At 38.6% G+C, this 23141-nt stretch overlaps 1 protein-coding gene across 14 annotated transcripts in view; it reads right to left on the bottom strand.

The window, feature by feature from the left end:
* The window catches only part of GTF2I (general transcription factor IIi), a 114065-nt gene that overhangs the window by 65164 nt on the left and 25760 nt on the right, over nt 1-23141 (bottom strand). For all 14 annotated transcript variants that reach the window (XM_025425772.3, XM_049111050.1, XM_025425768.3 and 11 more), the window contains exons 2-8: nt 20325-20428; nt 18372-18510; nt 15213-15347; nt 13969-14152; nt 13767-13795; nt 8316-8370; nt 7791-7834 (exon numbers count right to left, since the gene is read on the bottom strand). In XM_025425772.3, the coding sequence (XP_025281557.1) occupies nt 7791-7834; nt 8316-8370; nt 13767-13795; nt 13969-14152; nt 15213-15347; nt 18372-18510; nt 20325-20423 (685 nt within the window). In that variant the 5' untranslated portion in view covers nt 20424-20428. The remainder of the gene's footprint in view (nt 1-7790; nt 7835-8315; nt 8371-13766; nt 13796-13968; nt 14153-15212; nt 15348-18371; nt 18511-20324; nt 20429-23141) is intronic.

The following is a 23141-nucleotide window of genomic DNA, read 5'->3' on the forward strand; positions in this document are numbered from 1 at the left end:
GGTTTCAGGTCAGGTCGTGATCTCAGGGGCGTGGGATCGAGTCCCCAGTCGGGCTCCACATTCAGCGTGGAGCCTGCTTGTCCCTCTCCTCTCTCTCTCTCTCTCTCTCTCTCTCTGAGGATAAAATCTTAAAACAAAAAAACACAGCTTCTTCTTTCCCCAACTACTAATCCCAAATGCCGCTAGATGCCACTGAACAATGTAGGCAGCCGCATCAGGTAGGTTCTGTGCAGCAGAATGAGAAGAGGACTTACAGGAGATTAAGGGGACACCAAGAAGGGCTTTAGGAGACGGAGGGAGATGAGTGGGCAAGCACGGGTGGTGACAGCCCAACAGGGAGGGCCACAGTGGGAGTGAGCCAAGGAGCCATGGGCTACAAAACAGGACATAGGTCCAATGAAGTAAATATATTAAGAATATCTGACTAGCAGGATCCTCATTGCAACAGACAGGAATTATATAGGAAAAGGAGGGGAAGGAACCCTTGGGATGTCAAGAACTGAAAATATGGGCATGGAAAAATAGAGATGTAAATAGAGGCATAGATATATTTACATGTATACAAACACATGTATATAAGGCACACACATAGGTTCCCAAGCTTTGTTAGAAATAGTAACATCCCAACTGCAGTCAGCACACCCAGCACCAAGATCCTTTTGTCTCAATATCACTCAGGAACCACGGCTTCTTGAAATAGTTGATACTAGAGCTGGACTAGAGAGGGATTAGAGACGAACCTTGACCATGTTCTACTACAAGAAAGAAAAAAGTTATCGGGCAGCCGGGGTAGCTCAGGGGTTTAGCGCCACCTTCAGCCCAGGGCCTGATCCTGGAGACCCGGGATCGAGTCCCACGTCGGGCTCCCTGCGTGGAGCCTGCTTCTCCCTCTGCCTGTGTCTGTCTGTCTCTCTCTCTAGGTCTCTCATGAATAAATAAATAAAATCTTAAAAAAAAAAAAGTTATCTAAAATGATAGATGACATATGGACCAGGGAAAGGACTTGGGACTTCTTGAAGTGGCTCCCAAAGGCCAAAGAAAGGACTATTTGCAAATCAAGATAAATAATGATAATAATGTGTTGAATAAAATAGAAACATATGAAAGTAATAAACTGATTTTAATGGAAAGCCTGATGAGGAGTGGCACATATTTCTAGAGTCTCAGAGAAACTTCCACAAATATAATTACTACAAAGGAAGAGTAAGTTCATAGAGGAAAAGCCTCTCAAAACTAACTTTCATCTCATAAATGAAACCAACAGTAAAGGGATCAAGAGAAATCACCACCTGATATGAATGAACACAGTATCACTTCTATGATACTTTTGCTTAAAAATAAATAAATAAAAAGGCATTACATGAATCCAGTCATGAGAAAACATTAGATACTTCCTTCAAACATGCCCAGGTCACAGGAAGAAGACCCAGAAAGATTAGGAGACACTCTAGAGTGAAGAAGCCATCCACAAACACAATAGCAAAACTTGAGAAAGGTTTGAGAATTAGATGGGAGCAACTTATTGCCCTTATTTTGATGACTGCACTGTGGCAACGTGGGACCATGTTCTGGTGTGTAAGAATCACACACTTCAAAGAGTGAAAGGGCATCATGTTGGTAACTTTATGTCCAATGATACAGGGAAAATTCCCGGACCTGGTACATGCGGGTTTCCTAAAAGTCTGCAATAATTTTTAAATGTTAACACTTTAAGATAAAAATTTAAACAACTGGGCAGCCCCAGTGGCTCAGCGGTTTAGCACCGCCTTCGGCCCAGGGCGTGATCCTGGGGACCTGGAATAGAGTCCCACGTCGGGTTCCTGCGTGGAGCCTGCTTCTCCCTCTGCTGGTGTCTCTGCCACACTCTCTCTCTTTCTCTGTGTGTCTCTCATTAATAAATAAATAAAATCTTAAAAAAAAATTTAAACAACTACAGTATCATTCATCTATTCACCATGGTAGCATTTCCTCAACTAAGTAGCACTCTGTCTTCTGGACACCTGCATTATCAGCAGGTATTCCACTGATGGAGCTGTAGGTTAAGTGCCGTTTTTGTAAGACAGCACAGGATCAAAGAACATGTGTACCTTCAATGACAAGAAAGGGGCATCTGGCTATCTCGGTTGGAACACACAATCCTTAATCTCGGGGTTGTGACTTCAAGCCCCATGTTCACTATAGAGATTATTTAAAAATAAAATCTTAAGGGCAGCCCCAGTGGCTCAGTGGTTTAGCACCGCCTTCAGCCCAGGGCATGAGACCTGGGTTCGAGTTCTACGTCGGGCTCCCTGCATGGAGTCTGCTTCTCCCTCTGCCTGTGTCTCTGCCTTTCTTTCTTTCTCTCTCTCTCTCATGAATAAATAAAGAAAAAAACATTTTAAATAAATAAATAAATAAAATCTTTAAAAAGTGAATAAAATGAAATGACAAGAATTACCAAAGCATCATCTACATAATAAAGCAACCATTTAAGCAGTCATCAAGAATTTTTTTTTTTAATTTTTTTTTTTTATCAAGAATTTTTAAAGCTCCCAAGGCCACCTACTCTTTACTGAGTATGAGCAGAGTGTTTGCCAATCTGCTGGTACAACTTCCACCTCTGTTGGGTTTTTATCTCTCTTTAACAAAACTAATATTTTCTCTTGCTTCTTGAATCTCTGATCATTTATTCTTTGGATTAGCTCTCTGTAAGTCCACTACAACAACCACTTGTCATATGTCCTGCAAGAAGCCATTCCCTGCGTCTCACATGTCCCTGACACATTTTGGCTGACTCTGCCATCCTTCATTTTTAATTCCTTCTTAGTCTTATGTGGTGGTTAGAAATTATTCGGATGATTACTGAATTTTCTCCCCACAATGCTTTTAATCTGAACTTTTATTATATATATGCAATTTTTCACACTTCACAAAGTCAAGTCAGTCTCTCACTATTATGTTTTCAAGTGCTCTAGTTGATTCTCTTTGGTGTTCTAAATACACACTCCTATTGTCTGTACAATCTAATGATGCCCTCCACTTCCTAATTACTGAAACCTCATTCTTTTACTGGTTTGTACTAGCACACTGGTAAGAAACTGGTGAAATGTGCTTCTTCATCATACAAAGAATGCTTCTAGTGGTTCTCTACTAAACACAATGATGGGCTGGTATTTACAATTATGTACGATAGTCCAATCAATCAGGTTATGGATTTCTTTTTTTTAAGATTTTATTTATTCATGAGATACACAGAGAAAGAGGCTGAGACATAGGCAGAGGGCGAAGCAGGCTCCCTGGGGGGGGTGCCCAATGCAGGGCTCAATTCTAGGACCCCAGGATTATGACCAGAGCCAAAGGCAGATGCTCAACCACTGAGCTACACAGGTGCCCCAGGTTAAGGGTTTCTGCTGCCTTCTTATCATCTACTCAGATGATATATTATTTCTAATTATTTTAGTAAAAAGAAAAAGTGAGTTTAGAGATTTACTAATAATATCCTTGTGTTCCTAGATGAAACTTAAGTCTGAAATTCACTACATAAGGTAATTTTTTTGAAGATTTCATTTTTTATTAAAATTTCTACACCCAACATGGGGCTCAAACTTACAACCCCAAAATCAAGAATTGTCCTATGCTCTATCAATTGAGCCAGTCAGGCAGCCCAGAGAATGGTTTAACTAATTTGAGAGCACAATAAAAGATCGGCTCTGCAACAATGCAAACATGGACATAACAAAACTGAAAATTGGCTTCCATCCTCTCTAAGAGGTCAAATCGAAAATATCACTATTTTGCAGTGACATAAAACTGCATTTTACAAAATTCAAATGTTTGGACTCCAGCTATAGCCTCTGCTTATTAGATCATACAGTTTATATATGCCTTCAGTACAAAAATGCAGTAAATGTCAATTTCTCTTTGCCAATCACCAAAGCTAATTATAAAATATATTCCTGGTAATAATACAATGATCTTTTATAATTATGGGTTTTTTTTGTATTTTTTTTTTAAAGATTTTATTTATTTATTCATGATAGTTACACAGAGAGAGACAGAGAGGCAGAGACACAGGTAGAGGGAGAGCAGGCTCCATGCAGGGAGCCCGACATGGGATTCGATCTGGGTCTCCAGGATCGTGCCCCGGGCCAAAGGCAGGCGCCAAACCGCTGCGCCACCCAGGGATCCCTGTATTATTTTTTAAAGATAAAGTTGCAGGGTGCCTCAGTGGCTCAGTCGGTTAAACACCTGCCTTCAGCTCCAGGCCATGATTCTCAGGGTCCTGGGACTGAGTCCCACATCAGGCTCCAAGCACAGCAAGGAGTCGGCTTCTCCCTCTCTACAACTTGTGCTCTCACCCATGGGTGCTCTCTCTCAAATAAATAAATAAATAAATAAATAAATAAATAAATACAAGATGATGATGCTTTCACTCATAGAACCAGAAAAACAAAAAAATCCTAACAATAGAATTATAATCAAGTCATGAAGAGCTGTATGTTTTATAAATAAGCTAAACCACTTGTGTCCTATAAATGGAACATGGCAAAAAAGCAAAACGTATGTAAAATGCCCAAGATCATGCTCAGTTGCCAAAGAACTTGAACAGTAAAAATCAATTTACCTATATGGTCAGAGTGGAAAAGGGGAAGAGTACTGGGAGACAGTAAAATAATTATATCCTCATTTTTCCATATGTTAACATAACAAAACCAAACCTTAAAACGACATGACCTACAGTGTGCTACTGGTCTAAGGCTAGACATTAGAGTTCAAGGGAACAGAACTGATAGTTGTAGAAGTACACTTGGTCACCTGCTGTTTGATAGAGGTGCTAAGGAGATCCGATGGGAACAGGTCAGCTTTTCAACAAAGGACACCAGGACAGTGGCATGTCCGCATGAAGAAGGATGAAATCAGACCCTTCCCTGGCAACCCACAAAACTATAAACTCAAAACAGGCCTGAGGTTTAGATTATAAGAGTTAATTAAAACCATGTAAAATTCTTCATGACCTCAGGTGAGGCAAAGAGTTTAGTTTTGTAAAATTTTTCATGACCTCAGGTGAGGCAAAGAGTTTAGTTTTTCTCAGATGTAACACCAAAAGCCCAAATGATTAAAAAAAAAAAAAATTGAAAAACTGAATTCCATCAAAATGAAAACATTTTTAGGCTTCAAAGGACACCATAAAAAATGAAAACACAAGCCACAGAGTAGAAAAATATATTTGCAAAACGTTATTTCTGGGAGAAAAAAATGTATCCAGAATACATAAAGAACTGTTATAATTTTTTTTAATTTTTTTAAAAGGGAGAAAAAAAGAAGAAAGAATAAAGAAGGAAATCTTGTTATCTGTGACAACATGGATGGATCTACAGAGCATGAGGCTGAGCGAAATAAGTCAGACTAAAACCATATGATTTTACTTACATGTGAAATGTAAAAATCAAAACAAAAGAACAAAGACTCTTAAATATAGAGAACAAACTGGTGGTTGCCAGAGAGAAGGTGTGTGATGGGTTGGGCAAAACAGAGAAAAAAAGATTAAAAGGTACAAACTTACAGTTATAAAGTAAATAAGTATAAAAAGTACAGCATAAAGGATATAGTCAATATTGTAATGATGTATGGTGACCGATGATGGCCATACTTACCATGATGAGCACTAAATAATGTAGAGAATTATCTAATCACTATGCTATAAATCTGAAACTAACAAAACAAAACACTGTATGTCAGCTCTATTTCGATAAGGAATAAATAGCGGCACCTGGGTGGCTCAGTCAGTTAAGTATCTGCCTTCAGCTTAGGTCATGATCTCAGGGTCCTGGGACTGAGTGTCGCATTGGGCTCCCTGTTCAGCTGGCAGTCTACTTTTCCTCCCTCTCTCCCCCTGACCCCCACTTGTGTCTGCATACTCCCTCTCTTTAAAAAAAAAAAAAATGAAAAAAATAACCAAAAAGAAAAGAAACAACATAATTAAAGAATGAGCAAAAGATTTAAAAAGACATTTCATCAAAGGCAATATATGAATACCTAATGAGCACATAAAATGATGTTCAACATCATGAGGAAAATGCAATTAAAACCACAGTTCCAGAGGCATCTGGGTGGCTAGTCAATTAAGTAGCTGCCTTCAGCTCAGGTCATGATCTCCATGTCCTTGGATGGAGTCCAGCATCAGGCTCCCTCCTCAGCAGGGAGCCTGCTTCTCTCTCTGCCCCTCCCCATGTTCATGTCACATAAATAAATAATCTTTAAAAAAAAAACAACAACACAGTTCTAGGATATCCTAGAAAAGGCAAAACAATGAAGGCAGTAAAAAGATCAGTGATGGATGGCCAGGTGTTACAGGAGAGAGACAGATGAAAAGGCAGAGGGCAGAGGACTTTTAGGGCAGTGAAACTATTCTGTATGATACAGACAAGTCATCATTATACATTTATCAAAATCCACAAAATGTACAAGACTAAACCCTAATGTAAACTATAGATGCTAGGTGATAATGGTTCATCATTTTTAATACCACTTTGATGTGGGATGTCCATAGTGGGAGGCTATACTTTTTGTTGAGTTTTGTTGTGAACCTAAAACTGCTCTAAAAATAAAATGTCTATTTAAGAGCATAAAGGAAAAAAAAAAAAAAACCCACACAATGAGATACCACTTGAGACTCCCTAGAATGACTATAATCAAAAAAGACAGACATTACCACATTTAGCCAAGATACAGAGAAACTGAAACCTCATACATTGCTGCTAAGAATGTACAGCCACTCTAGAAAACAATTTGTCAGTTGCTTATAAGTACAGTTACCACAGAAGTAGCAATTCGCTCCTGGGTATCTATGTATACCAGAGAAATGAAGAGAGACTTATTTCTACACAAAGACAAATATGTGAATGTTCACAGCCATGTTACTCAAAACAGCCAAAAAGTACGAACAATTCAAATGCCCAAATGGTAAATGGATTAAGAAAAGGTAGTATATCTATACAATGGAATAATATTCAGGGTATGAACTACTTATGTACACTACAACTATTTTTGAAGATGAATTTCCAAACATGATGCAGAGTTTAAAAGAGGCAAATGTAAAATACCATATTGTATGATTCTACTCATATGCAATGTCCAGGTAACCTACAAAACCCAAAATTAGATTAATGGTGGGAACATGGTTTCTACTTGGGCACCAGGTTTCCAACTGGGATGATAAAAATTTTCCAATATCAGATTGTCATGATTACTGCAAAACTCTGTGTACTCAACACCACCGAATTTTATACTTAGGGCTAAGTGAATTTGGCTGTATCTCACTCGATAAAGCTACCCAAAAAATATATATGAAATAAGAGTACAAGCATGACATTTAAAAGTAAGGAAATGAACACCAAAAACAGCATAAAGTTAAAAGCAGTCTCCCTAGAAAGTAGAAATAGGCGGCAGACGGGGGGAGGCAGGGAGAGTAAGATTACTTGCTTGGCTTGTGTAAAAAGCACTGCAGAAAGAGATGACATTTTACACTACTGTTCCTATGTAATCGAGGGGGAAACCTATTAACAAATTTGCTTACAAACATGTAATCAGCAACAAACTTCTGGCTACCATTCAGTAAATGAACTTTTTCAGGTTTTAGTATAGTATCTGGTAACATTAAGAGACAATGTCACCAATGGAACAAATTTGTTCTGTCTGCTTCTCATCAGTACATCACAGTAAAAAATAAGTCAAAATACAATCTTCTACATTAAGGAAAAGGTTCCCTTACTTTTATTTCACAGATTCTAAAAGCACTAGCAAGAACATACCAGAATCTTCTGTGGGTTCAGTTTTCACTTTGACGGGGCCACAGCTGAAAGGAAAAAAGCCTTAATGAAGCTCTGCACTGGTGCGGGCTGTCCACATACCAACACACAAAGTCACTTACCTGACCAAGCTCAAGGCAAATCTGACTCAACTTTTTAAGTTTACATATTTATCTCTTGCATAACGATAACTTGTCCACTGAATTTAGTATTTTAATTCCAATCAACTTTTTTTGGGGGGAAAAAAGACTGAAGACATAGGATAACATGATAACTTGCAAATTCCATGTTATTCTAAGGCCCTCCTCTTCCCAGTGTGGTTATCAACCTATCTTAAATGCTTCCCCCCAGAGCTACTCAGTCAAACACTGCATTTTCACAGAACCCCAAATGAATCAGCTAAATATTAACCCTCAAGACATTGTGATACGGGCCTTTTAATGTTCTAATTCCTCAAGATTCGAAAAACTAAAGTCCCCGGGATGTGGATGTGCAGGTTTATGCGTACTGATGAACTTTGCTTTTTACCTTCCACCTGGAGAGAGCATGGACCTTTCAGCATCCGTTACCATTACGCGACCACCTATGTACAAAAAAATAGTGAGATTTAGGTTTTGCCAACACTTTCAACTAATATTTCCAAAGGTCCTCAACAGAGAGTAAGCAGGGTAGGGATGTCCACAGCTCCAGGTCACAGTGGAGGGCACACGGCAGTGTGAATTCACATAACAATGTCCTTCATTCTTCCCTCAAAGGAAGAGGTGTGGGGATGATGACCATCCAACAGTTTTCACCCCCTCACCCACCAGCACCCTCCCCCCTTAAGGAAAAAGCTCATAATTTTTTTAAAGATTTTATTTATTTGACAGAGAGCACAAGTAGGGGAATCAGCAGGCAGAGGGAGAGGGAGAAGCAAGCTCCCTGCAGAGCAGGGAGCTGGACATAGAAATCGATCCCAGGACCCTGGGATCATGACCTAAGCCAAAGGCAGACACTTAGCCAAATGAGCCACCCAGGTGCCCCAAAGCTCATAGGTTTATCAGTGAAACAAATACACCAATGCACTATTACTCCAACAGTAGAGAAGAAGCCTATACTGACACAGGAGTGCTGATAAAGATTTCTGTTAGGGATACATCAAGCAAACAGTGACTGAGTAACAGATACAGGATTTCTATTTGAGAGTGATAAAAATATTCTGAAATTAAGAGTGAGGTGACAGTTGCCCATCTTGTAAATATACAAGATGAACTGCACACTTTAAAACCATGAATTTTTTTTTTTAATTTTTATTTATTTATGATAGTCACAGAGAGAGAGAGAGAGAGAGAGAGAGGCAGAGGGAGAAGCAGGCTCCATGCACCGGGAGCCCGATGTGGGATTTGATCCCGGGTCTCCAGGATCGCGCCCTGGGCCAAAGGCAGGCGCCAAACCGCTGCGCCACCCAGGGATCCCGTAAAACCATGAATTTTATATTAAAAAGCCCATGAATTTTATGTTTGCAAAAAAATTAAAATGTAAAGAGAGGCTGATGCCACCAAATGTGAATGAAGATATAGAATAACTGAGACTCTCAATGTTGGTGGGACCACCAAATGAAATAAATCACACTAAAAACCAGATTGGCACGTTCTTGAAGAATTATTTATGTAAATACCATGTGCCACTCCAATTTTAGGTATTTACCCAAATGTGTGTCCACATAAGGTCTTACACTGAAATATTCACAGTAGTTTTCTTTATAAAAGCCAAGAAATGGAAACCCAAATTTTTGTGAACAGGTGAATGGGTAAACAATTATAGTGTACCTGTACTGTAACACTCATCAGGAAAATAAGGAATTACTGATACACAAACAGGCATAAATCTCAAAATAAGACAAAAAAAAAAGTACCTACTATGATTCAATTTCTATTTTAAAAGTCTAGAAAATGCAAATAAATCCACAGTGACAAAATCAATGGTTGCCTGGGATTAAGGGTAGGAAAAACAAAAGACAGGAGTTATCAAAGGCTGACAGCAAACTTGGGGTGAAAGATATGTTCCTTGTCTTGACTGTATTGATGGTTTTCACAGTATATACATGTATCAAAAGTCAACAAACACTCTACACTCTAAATATGTGTAGTTTATTTTATGCCAATAACAACTCAACAAGGGACACCTGGGTGGCTCAGTAGGTTAAGAATTTGCCTTCAGCTCAGGTCCTAGGATCGAGCCCCAAGTTAGGGTCCCTGCTCAGCAGAGAGTCTGCTTCTCCCACTCCCTATGCCCCTCCCGCTTGTCTGCACACTCTCAAATAAATAAAACCTTTAATAATAATAATAACTCAACAAAGTTATCAAAAACTTTAAAAACTGGAAAATATCCCATTACAATCAAAACTTTCCAATTATTCTGAGTCAATATGATAAAAAAAAAAAAGCAGTCATACAAACCCTCCTGCTTGTACCACCTGGTGTAAGCACCCTATAAGAAACATTCTTTAGTTAACAACCAGGCCCCAGTGTTTCAAAAGAAATTTATAGAAGACTTCAAAAAGTACAAATGGCAGATTAAAACCTAGAACACTTCAGGAAAAAAATACTGCTTAAGAAAATTTGGATTTTAAAATTAAACAAAGCAATAAAGCTTTTCTTTCTTATAAAGGACATCTACAAAAAACCAACAGCTACCATATTGTCAAAGCCAAAATGTCTTCCTCCTAATACTGAGAGGGTGAGGCTCCTATCCCAACTTCCATTAGATATTATATTGGACATTCTGGCTAGAAAAATAAGATGAAGATATAAAAAGCATTCAGACTGCAGAGTTAAACTATCCTGATTCACACACAACAGGATCCATGACATAGAAAGCTCAGAAACAGGCAAGGTCAACTAACTTTCTTTTTTAAAGACTTTTTATTTATTAGAGACCCAGAGAGAGAGAGAGAGAGAGAGAGAAACAGGCAGAGGGAGAAGCAGCCTCCATGCAGGGAGCCCGAAGTGGGACTCCCGGGTCTCCAGGACCACACCCTGGGCAGAAGGCGGTGCTAAACTGCTAAGCCACTGGGGCTGCCCAACTAACTTCCTAACAAAAATCCCAAAGCACTTCCGGGAAGAAAGTACATTTTTTTTCCATCAAATTGTGCTGGAACAACTAGACAGCCACATGCAAACTGAATTTCCACCTTCATCATGTGCCATACACAAAAACTAACTCAGAACTTACCACAGATCTAAACGTAGTAACTCAGAATATAAAAACTTATAGAAGAAAACACAACACATTCTCATGACCTTGTGATAGGCAATGGATGATCTGAGATATGAGATCAAAAGCATAAGAATTAAAAGAATGAATTGGGCTTTGCAAAAATTAAAAGCTTTTGTTCTCGGGTGCCTGGGTGGCTCAGTCAGTTAGGTGTCTGCCTTCCACTCAGCTTATGGCCCCAGGACCCAGGGATCCGGCCCCAGGACCCAGGGATCGGGCCCCAGGACCCAGGGATCGAGCCCCACGCCCAGCTACCTGTTCAATAGGAAGCATGCTTCTCCTTCTCCCTCTGCTCCTCCCCCCTGCTCATGCTCTCTCTCTCTTTCAAATAAATAAATAAATAAATAAAGTTTTTAAAAACCTTTTGTTCCTCAGAGGACACTGTCAAAAGACAACTTGTAAAACTAGAGAAAATATACATATCAAAAATCTATAAAGAACTCTTACAACTCTAATAAAACTACAAATAATCCAATTAAAACACATGGAAAGGCCCTGTACAAACCTTATTTCAAAGAATATACATAAATGGTCACTGGCCACTAATCCCGTGAAAAGATACTCAACATTTTTAGTAATTAGGGAATATGCAAATCAAAGCCACAATGGCATACCACTTCACATCCATTAGGATGGTTAAAACCAGGGATCCCTGGGTGGCTCAGTGGTTTAGCGCCTGCCTTTGGCCCAGGGCGCGATCCTGGAGACCCAGGATCGAATCCCACGTCGGGCTCCCGGTGCATGGAGCCTGCTTCTCCCTCTGCCTGTGTCTCTGCCTCTCTCTCTCACTGTCTGCCTATCATAAATAAATAATAATAAAAAAAAATTAAAAAAAAAAAAAAAAAAAAAGGATGGTTAAACCAAAAAGACAATACCAAGTGTTAAGAGGAATGTGGAGAAAGTGGAACCCTCAGACAATGCCCATAGGAACATAAAATGGTACAGGCACCATGAAGGGAGCTTGGCAGTTTTTTAAAAGCTAAATGTGAAATTAGTCTATGACTCAGCAATTCTATTCCTGGGTATCTAAACCCAAGAGAAATTAAAGTATGTGTCCACACAAAAACTTGTTCAAGTATGCCCACGGTAGTATGATTCTTTAGTATGATTCGTAACAGCCCAGTGGAAACAATCTAAAGGCCTATCAAAGGGATCCCTGGGTGGCGCAGCGGTTTGGCGCCTGCCTTTGGCCCAGGGCGCGATCCTGGAGACCCAGGATCGAGTCCCACATCGGGCTCCTGGTGCATGGAGCCTGCTTCTCCCTCTGCCTGTGTCTCTGCCTCTCTCTCTTTCTCTCTCTGTGACTATCATAAATAAATAAAAATTTAAAAAAAAATTTAAAAAAAATAAATAAAGGCCTATCAACCGGTAAATGGATAAATGAGTAGTATATTCGTATGTAGGAATATTCGCCATTTAGTAAGAGAAAGGAAATAACTATTAATACATCCAATGATCTGGATGAGCCTCAATTGAGTTATGCTGAGTGAAAAAAGTTAATCCAAAAGGATCCACACTGTGTATGTATTTTATATACCCTTCATGCAAATATGAAAATAACAGAGATGAGGATAAAAATATTCTGAAATTAGACTGTGACAATGATTGTAAAACTTTGTAAACTCTGTCAATTTACTAAAGCCCACTGAATTATATAATTAAAATAGGCGAATCTTATGGCATCCTAACTATACCTCAATAAAACATATAAAATATTAATCTTTTCATCATGGTAAGAAATAAAGGTTATTTAACAAAAAATAAGATACATTGCATGTGTATATATATTATTCTGTCCTTTCTTATACTGGTAGAGGCTATGAACGATAATGGTCATTTATTTTCAAAAGTCTCAAAAAAACCTGCCTCCAAAGGCCATCAGTCTCCTAAAAATCACTTTTCCCTTCAAATGCAATGGCTTAAGTGTCCCAAAAGAAAGTCCTATTGAAATTCTCATTTTTCAAGGGCCCATCTTAATGCCTTCTTCGATTTCAAAACCTTCTTGGGCTATAAATGAATCCTTCCTGCAATGAACTTCCACAGAATTTTCTCTAACCATTTGTGCAGTGTGTACGTTATGATCTTGCTGTGGTGACTTTATGGGCCTTTTTTTATGTCTCACATTAAACTACCAGCACTCCGAAGCTTTAATGCTTGATGCACAGTTGTATATCTCCTCCTCATTCAATCTTGTGCCCAACAATTCTGTGCCTGTTCAATGAACGCTAGGTAATTAAGTCATCCTCTTAATTCTGGGAAATGAGGGCAGATCCAATGTATGATTGTATATGTTGCCAAGGTAAACCTTGACTACATCATAAACAGAGTAGCAGAGCCAGAAACAAAAAACAAGTCTCTAGTTTTTCAGCTCAGTGACTTTTCATGGTTTTGTTTTGTTTTTTAATTTTTATTTATTTATTTATGATAGTCACAGAAAGAGAGAGAGAGAGAGAGAGAGAGGCAGAGACACAGGCAGAGGGAGAAGCAGGCTCCATGCACCGGGAGCCCGATGTGGGATTCGATCCCGGGTCTCCAGGATCACACCCTGGGCCAAAGGCAGGCGCTAAACCGCTGCGCCACCCAGGGATCCTCATTGGTTTATATAGAACACCCTAGTTCCAAAATGTATTATATCATAATCTCAAAGAAAATAAAAATCAGTAAAATATGTTCAGTTTGGCCCAATAGGTTTAGGAACAATCTGTAAACAAAGTAATCACTTACCTAGGTGCTTCTTTGGCTCTAGGAAAGGTCTGCATTAAAACAAAATAAAAAACTATACATGAATATACAAAATAAAATTATTGTCAAGCATAAATTTAAATAACTTCTACAGTAAACAAGAATTTTAAAAACATATTAAAATGAACTGCATATTCAATGATATATAATAAACTATTGATAAGCAAGGGGTAAAGTACTTTACCTCTTAATGATAAATGAAATCCCTGCTTTGTTCTCTAAAATCCACTTCAGGGTGGCAAGATCATAGTTCTCGGGGTGTTTAAAGGCAACTCCTTCTGGAAGCCCCTGCACGACCACAGCAGACTGATCTCGTAGCATCTTCTCATATGGAACAGGTACCACAGTTGATTTGCCTAAAGCTTTCCCTGGGAGTGAGGGAGAGGGGTGAGGTAGAAAGAGGGTAAACATCATTAAATGTTGAGATTAAAAAACAAAACCATCATTAGTTGATCACAGCTTAACAAATAGCCTTCATGCTGTTTTGTAATATCCGATTTCAAAATGACTTCAAAATAGCAGAGGGCCCTATTCCCACGTTAGAAGTTCTAAGCCTGAAACAGATCCAAAAGGTCAAAATGAAAAGTACATAAAATATTTATATAAAACCTACACAAAAACAAAAGGAACAATGGCTGATTTTTTCCACTAGTGTCTTTCTTTACAATGGCCTCACTCTGGTTTAATACAACCTTTTCATATACAATTCAGGCTTAGAACATGGAAACCTGACAGGTCCTATTGTCATCATAAAACATCAGGCAATTTTTGGCCAATCTTCTCAGCGAAAACTTATTAGATAGAGAAAACTGATATTCACAACTGGGTGTGCTCTACCACCCTGTCGTTGTGTATCAGGCAGTGAGCCACAGATGCTAGAAACCCTATTCCCCAGAGATGAAATTTACTACAACCTCACAGTGTGTAACCAGTATCTTCTCCCTTCCACTGTTTCTCTGAAGAGCTTTGCTTACCACATGTTTAGACTAACAAAAGGTGGGTTTTTTTCAGGAACTGGTGAGATCAACACAGGGGGCAAAAATAAACCATTCTCTTTGGGTGATTATGTTGAGTTAATGTAGGTTGGGGGTAGGCAGTTGTAGTGGGAGGGAGCTATGCAAGTATTGGGCCAGGGGGTACACAGGAAATCTACTTTCCTCTTTACCTATAAACCTTGAACAGCTCATAAAAAGAAAAAGATTAAAAACAAAAACACCTATCCCATAGATCTAATAGGTATGTTTGTTTCCAGGTTCCTTCAAACTAGAAATGGAAAGTACAGTCATTCCTGATGTTAACCCACTGATTTGAAGTTGATTCACTCCGTTTGTCAAAAGTGTGCAGTTTGACTATGAAACCAGTTACACAATCCACCCTTTACCAAACTCAATTTTATATCTTTTAGAAAATTCAGGTGTATAACCTTACCATAGCAAAAGCAGAAATAGTCCTCAACTGTTTTTCTGAGTGTCTCAATCTCTACAGCGTCTACACTCATCCGATTTGCCGGGGTTGTAGATTTCATCTTATGCATTTCTGCAGCCTTTTCTTCTTCTTCAACACCTATAAAATAATGATATAAAAGGCTCATGTTCATTATCTTAATATTTAGACTTTGGTAAGAATACTTTTTTCTATATTCTAGTATTTATGATTTGTTATAAAAAGACAAAGAGGAATGAGCACCCGGGGGGCTCAGTTGGTTAAGCACCTGTCATCAGCTCAAGTCATGATCTCAGGGTCATGGAATTAAATCTCATGATGATCCCAGGACACCGGGATAATGACCCAAGCCAAAGGCAGATGTCCGACCACTGAGCTACCCAGGTGACCTGCTACAAATATTTTTTTTAAAAAGGTATCTTTAGGGACGCCTGGGTGGCTCAGCATTTGGGTGCCTGCCTTTGCCTCAGGTTGTGATCCTGGATTCCGGATCACAGAATCGGCTCCCTGTGGGAAGCCTGCTTCTCCCTCTGCCTGTGTTACTTCCCCTCTCTCTCTGTCTCTCATGAATAAAAAAAATAAATCATTAAAAAATAAAAATAAAAAATAAAAAGGTATCTTTAGGGATGGCTAGGTGGCTCAGTGGTTGAGTGTCTGCCTTTGGCTCTGGGTGTGATTCCCGGGATCAAGTCCTGCATCAGGCTGCCCGCAGGAAGCCTGCTTCTCCCTCTGCTTGTGTCTGTCTTTGATGAATAAATAAATAAAATCTAAAAAATAAAATAAAAAGGTATCTTTAGAGTAATTCACCAGCTACAAACTTTTTCTTAATGCACTAAATGAATACTTTTATTGACAACTAAATCAACTCCAAATTTAAATATAAGATTATCTTTCTTTAATATTTTATTTATTTATTCATGAGAGACACAGGGAGAGAGGCAGAGACATAGGTAGAGGGAGAAGCAGGCTCCACACAGGGAGCCCGATGTGGGACTCGATCCCAGGACTGCGGGATCACACCCTGAGCCAAAGGCAAACACTCAACCCCGAGCCACCCAGGCATCCCTAAATATAAAATTATCACACCACCACAAAAAAAATTCCAGGTTCAAGAAGTTCAACAATTAGCCACTAGACATCTGTGGCTACTGACCACCTGAAATGTGTACTAATCCAAATTAAGACGTGTGGTAAAGGGCAGCCCAGGTGGCTGAGCAGTTTAGTGCTGCCTTTGGCCCAGGACATGACCTTGGAGACCCGAGATCGAGTCCTGCGTCAGGCTCCCTGCATGGAGCCTGCTTCTCCCTCTGCCTGTGTCTGCCTCTCTGTGTCTCTCATGAATAAATAAATAAAATCTTAAAAAAAAAAAAAAAAAAGATGTGTGGTAAAATTGCCAATACATACTGGATTTTAAAAACAGTAAAAAGAGTATGCAAAATATCCCATTAATCACTTCTATGTTGATGCTGAATGATAATGTTTTAAATAGATCAGGTTAAACTATAACTACTAAAATAAATTTCACTTGTTTCTCCTTCTTATTGTCATAACTCAAATATTTTAAATTATGAGTGATTCATATCATCTCATTGCTCCTGGACAGTGCTTCAAACCTTGGGAAAGAGAATTTTCCCCAAGAAATTATAAAACTGACTCATAAACCTACTGATTAGGTGTCAGAAGACTACTATTGACCTTTGTGTACAAAATACCTTATATAAACAAATATTACATACTTAAGAATTACTTCCAAAGATTATTTTCTAAGGCATTGAATTATTGGTAACAAAAAAGAAAGGATGAATACTAATGGGCAGGGACTACAGTTTGCAACTATGGACAATTCCCCAAATGCTTAGTTCTAACCACTGGAGAACCACATAAGCAAGGCAGTATAGGGAATGGGAATATAAACACAGCTGCCAGTGGGATTATAGTATTCATGGGACAGATGGCAGCTGATATACACATAATCAAAACAACATTACTATAAACTTAAATACACAAACATGATCAAAGCCTTAAAAATTCTCAAAACAATCAGAAATAATGAAAAAAATTTAACTAGATTATACTACCATAAAGCTTAAAAGATTATAGTGGGGGTGGAAGCAGACATATACAGTGTGAAAATATGCATTTTAACAGGACTAAAAATTAATGTTAATAAGAAAACTATTTTATTCACCCATGATCTCAATTCATCATGAATTGGATCTAACTTGCTAATGGAAATTTAAGTTTGGCACCTAAAGACACACTCACGTACACAATATGCCTATAGACATCCCCACCATTTTGTTCTTTCCATGTTTAAAAAGAGGCTAGATCACTGAGACAACATGACACTGGCAGGCAGTGTAAGGTTAAACATGGATACAAAATCGGTCTGTGTAAGATCATAGGTAGTAACAGCCTACAGCAAATTTATTTACTGTTTTTGTTGTATATCAAGTTAAATTTTCACCAACTGGATGAACTCCCAATTGAAGAACCACAAAACACACTGAGAATCCTTACAAGTTGATTCTACTGAGGGAATCAAAGAGGCCAGTTTAATTTTATATCATGCTTACGCGAATTTCATGCACAAAGACTTGCTTTGAACACACCAAGTACCTATCAAGAAAATAACTGTTTACTTAAACAAGAACCTTTAATCAATTCAAGATTTCTCTACCTTGTCTCTCATATGTGCCACCAATCCAAAGTAACACCAAGCAAGGAACACAGAATAAACATTTACCATTTTTCTTAAACTCTTCAGTATTTACCCTTATATATTATCATGTTGGGAACACTGAGCATTTTGAAATGTCTCTCTAGACATTTTAGAAAGTCTTTTTAGTATAAATATCATTCTGCTTTAGAAAGTAAGATATTGGGGACGCCTGGGTGGCTCAGTGGTTGAGTGCCTCCCTTCGGCCCAGGGCGTGATCCTGGAGTCCCGGGATCGAGTCCCACATCGGGCTCCCTGCGTGGAGCCTGCTTCTCCCTCTGCCTGTGTCTCTGCCTCTCATGAATAAATAAATAAAATCTTTAAAAAAAAAAAAAAAAAAGAAAGAAAGAAATAAGACATTTGTTATCCACAAATATTTAGGCACAATATTTATGAAATACAAATGATAAAAATATAATACTTACAGTATTTTACAAAATCTTTCTGAAAATCCTTTCTGGTGTTGACAAAAGCACGTCCTCTCTCAGTTCCAACAACAAACACATCTGTCTCATACACTGCAATGCAGGCCACTTCTGCCTTGGACTTGGCCAGTTCTTTACACTAAAATACAAATAACAAACCTTATGTTATATACAGATGTCTGAAAGTACTATTTCTGCTGGATGGATAAAAAAAATCTTATCACTTCAATTGTCTTATTACAGTAACTGGAATTAGATGAAGTTCCTAGTTTCTGGCCTTAGATCATCATATAAAAAGAGGGTCACCGTTTTTTATAGGTATCTCTCTTTCTAGATAGTTTCTAACCCCAATTTTAAACAGGAAAAGAGAATTTGTAAGAAAAAAAGGCAGAAATCCCTTGTAACCTGTGATAGGTCAAATTCCCATGAAGCAGACTCAGATTTCTATTCAGGCTTTGTGGAGAGTACTCTCTCAATAGCAACACCCAGGAGATGTGACGGATGCAGGTTTCGGCAGAGGGGGAGTTGATCACTGGTGCAACTGCATCTGGAGAGCTCTGGAGCTGGGATGGCCCTCCCATAGAAAGGGGAGACCTTGGGCAAGGGAGCCTCAAATACTCGCAGCAGCTGGGAGGATTATTGCCATCAGTCAAAAGGGAAGTTTGAAGCCACATCACAACATCCACTATGTTGGGACGCCTGGGTGGCTCAGCAGTTGAGCATCTGTCTTCAGCTCAGGGCGTGATCCCAGGATCCAGAATCGAGTCCCACATCGGGCTCCCTGCATGCAGCCTGCTTCTCCCTCTGCCTGTGTCTCTGCCTCTCTTTCTGTGTCTCTCAGGAATAAATAAAATCTTTTAAAAAATAATAATAAAATCTTTAAAAACAGTAATAATCCAGTGAATGGTTGTATTAAAGAGTACTGTACCTTAGATATTTCTCTGTAAATTAACATACTATTTGCCTACTTTTCTACTATGTTAATAGTGTTTTTTCCTATTGATTCATAAAAATATCTCACTTATTTTAGGCATTAGAAAAGATGTTTCTGGAATTAAATAGGATTATATATTTTTCTTCTGGTTTTTAAATTTGTCCTAATATATTATTTTCTTTTACTCATCTAGAATTTTAACTTGACATACTATAAAGACTTGAGTTTGGGGATTTTCTTTTGCTTTTTTTTTTTTTTTTTTTGGCCAAATACACTATGTTCTCTGTCATTTGTTGCAAACTACAGCTTTCCTCTATTTGGTTTTTATTTACACAATAACCATCATAAATAGAAATTATCTGCATGATATTGATCTAAAACATTATTTTGAATAAATAATTTTATGCCAACTGAGATGATCACAAATCTTTTGAAATATAATAAAGCCACAGCATAGAACTTCTGACCTAGAGGTAAGCCAACAATTGTTCCCAGCATGAGGAATAATGCTGCCCTATCATTTTGTTAACATTTTATTTACATGAGATATACAGTAGCTGCTCACCTGAAAGGAAATGTGTGAGGGTGCGTGCCTATTTTATCCACACTTAGGTGGACATCCGTCTCACCAAAGGCAGTATTTATGAAACAACAAAGCAAGATTCATGTATTGCCCAAGATTATATGAAAGAAATCTACTGTTAAAGATAAATTCAAAGCTACTGTTTGCAAAACAAGAAACTGCTTAAGACACTGGTAGGTAAACAACTGAAATTAAATGTAAAAAGTTAAACAGGTTAAGAACATTCTGAAACATGGTAATAAAATCATTTGAAAAAAATAAAAATAAAAATAAAATCATTTGAAAGGCTTATATTAACTATTATTCAAGCAAAAGTACTCTTCTTCTAAAACCAAAAAACATGCAAGTTTACAAAAAAAAAAAAAAAATCAATCTCACCTATGAGCTCAAGCCTATTCAACTACAGACATTTTCTAGAACTATAAAGCCATCTCACCATGGACTCCAGAGCAGACATGAGGAATGTCACCACCATCCTGCTCTCTGAGGACTCCTCGTCTTCAACGGGCAGGGTAGACATTGCTACTTGGGCCATGATCCCTAGGAAAGAAATAGAAAGTGAGTGGCAGAAATCCACAATGTCCTTCCAAACAGACATTCAGAGCTATGAGAGTCCTCCACAGACTGCCTAATTTAGTTTTCTTGCCTAAGAGAAAAGCAGCTCAGGAACTGACCAATTTGTCCAAAACTCCCATCCTCTAAGATAGAAAAAAAATCAGTCCTCTAACTTTCCAGCTAATTTCTACAAAATTAGGCCAGTATAGTCTCCAAAATAAACTCAGATGTCATCAACAACCAGTTAAAATTTCTCCTAATACAGGGGTGCCTGCGTGGCTCAGTCAGTTAACCGTCTACCTTCAGCTCAGGTCATGATCCCCGGGTGCTGAGACTGAGTCCCTAGTTGGACTCCCTGCTCGGCAGGGAGTCTGCTTCTCCCTCTCCTTCGGCTCATGTTCTCTGTCTCTCAAATAAATTCAAAACAAACAAAAATTGCCCCAAGTGAGAGTCAGAGGTAAGGCATTCCACCATCCAGTGACAGTTTATCACAGTTCAACATAGGACATAGATGCAACGCTCCCCCTCCCTCCCAGGCACATGTGCAGTGGGTTAAGGCAGAAGGACGCTGGACGAAGAGAATTTCTTTGTTCTTACTAAGAAGAAAATAGGGGGCAGGACAAATAACATCTAAGATTACTTTATAATACAGCACTATTACTCTCTGTAGAAAACATTTTCTGATACTTGGCTATCAGCAAGGAACTTGAGCTCAATCTCCAACACTATAAAAATGCAACACATACAGACGCCTGGGTGGCTCAGCGGTAGAGCATCTGCCTTTGGCTCAGGACATGATCCTGGGATCTGCGATAGAGTCCCACCTCGGGCTACCTGCATGGAGCCTGCTACTCCCTCTGCCTGTGTCCGTGTCTCTCTCTCTCTCTCTCTCTCTCTCTCTCTCTATCTCTATCTCTCATAAATAAATAAATAAAATCTTTAATTAAAAAAAAAAAGAGAAAGCCCTCGACATAAGAGTTTGTAAAAAAATTTTTAAATAAATAAATAAAATAAAATAAAATAAAAATAAAACGCAACACATAAACACTAAATAGGAGAAATTGGAACCTTTGTATACGGCTGTCAGGAATAGAAGATGGTGCATGCATGGTGGAAAACAATTTGCCGGTTCCTTAAAAATTCAACAGAATTACCGTGACACAGCAATTCCACTTCTGGGTATATACCCAAAAGAAATGAAAGCAGGCACTCAGATACATCTATACCCATGTTCACAGAAGCGTTACTCACAATAGCCAAGAGGTAGAAACAACCCAGATGTCCACTGTCAGCTCAATGGAAGCACAAAATGGGATACATACATACAATTGAATATAATTCAGCCTTAAAGAGAAAAGTTCTGAGACATGCTACAACATAAATGAACCTTGAAAAGATTATCCTAAATGAAATAAGCTAGACAAATATTATGATTCTACTCATATGAGATATCTATATAATAGTCAAACTCACAGAGACAGAGTATAGAATGATGGTCACCAGGGACTGGGAGGAGCGTGTAGTGGGGATTTATTGTTAATATGCACAGAATTTTAGTTTGGGATGATGAAAAGTTCTGGAACTAAATGGTGGTAATGGTTGCAAAACAATATGAACGTGCTTAATGCCAAGGATGGTTAAGATGGTAAATTTTGTTATGTCTATCTTATAAAAATTTAAAATTGAAGGGGTGTCTGGCTGGCTCAGTCAGTAAAGCATGCAACCCCTGATCTCAGGATAGTGAGGTCAAGCCCCACACTGGGCACAGAGCTTTAAAAAAAAAAAAATTGAAAATTGAAAAGCAAAAACATGTCACATAAAGACACTCAAAAGCATATTTTAAAAATCAAAAGCCAAAATCAAAAGCATATTTTTAAAATACTAATACTGGGGCACCTGGGTGGCTCAGTGGGTTAAACGTCTGACTCTTGATTTTTGGCTCAGTTCATGATGTCAGGGTAGTGAGATCAAACCCCTAGGATGGCTCTGTGCTGGGTGTGGAGCCTGCTTAAGATTCTCTCTCTCTCCCTCTGTCCCTCCCCCAATATCCACCCCAGTGCCTGGGCTCTCTCAAAAAAACAAAAACACTAACACTAAAAAAACCTTTTTCTAGGAGCACCTGGCTGGCTCAGTCAGTAGAATGTGTGACTCTTGATCTTGGAGTCCTAAATTCAAGCCCCACATTGGGCATAGAGCTTACTTTAAGAAAAAAAAAAAAAAAAAAAAATTGGGGGCAGCCCGGGTGGCTCAGCAGTTTAGTGCTGTCTTCAGCCCAGGGTGTGGTCCTGGGGACCCGGGATCGAGTCCCGCATCAGGCTCCCTGCATAGATGGAATGTAGCCTGCTTCTCCCTCTGCCTGTGTCTGTGCCTTTCTCTCTGTCTCTCTGTGTCTCTCATGAATAAATAAATAAAATCTTAAAAAAAAAAAAAAATGTGCTCTTGCTCCACCATCTCTTACCAGGTAAGTTACCTGCTAGGCTAGATTTGGGCATCAGCAAGTAAAGTGTACATACTTAGGAAATAACACTTTACAACAGAAAACAATAACAAAAACAACTGACACTTATCCCTGAATCTGTGAACACATAGAAGCAATTTTGTTTTTCAAAACAAGATCTCTATCCTGAATAGAGATAGAATCAGGAAAAGCAGTATTAAGCAAGAGAATGCTTAAGACACAGAAATTACTTTCCCTAAT

The sequence above is a fragment of the Canis lupus genome, chromosome 6 (assembly GCF_003254725.2).
Source record: "Canis lupus dingo isolate Sandy chromosome 6, ASM325472v2, whole genome shotgun sequence".
In the NCBI taxonomy this organism is placed as follows: domain Eukaryota; kingdom Metazoa; phylum Chordata; class Mammalia; order Carnivora; family Canidae; genus Canis; species Canis lupus.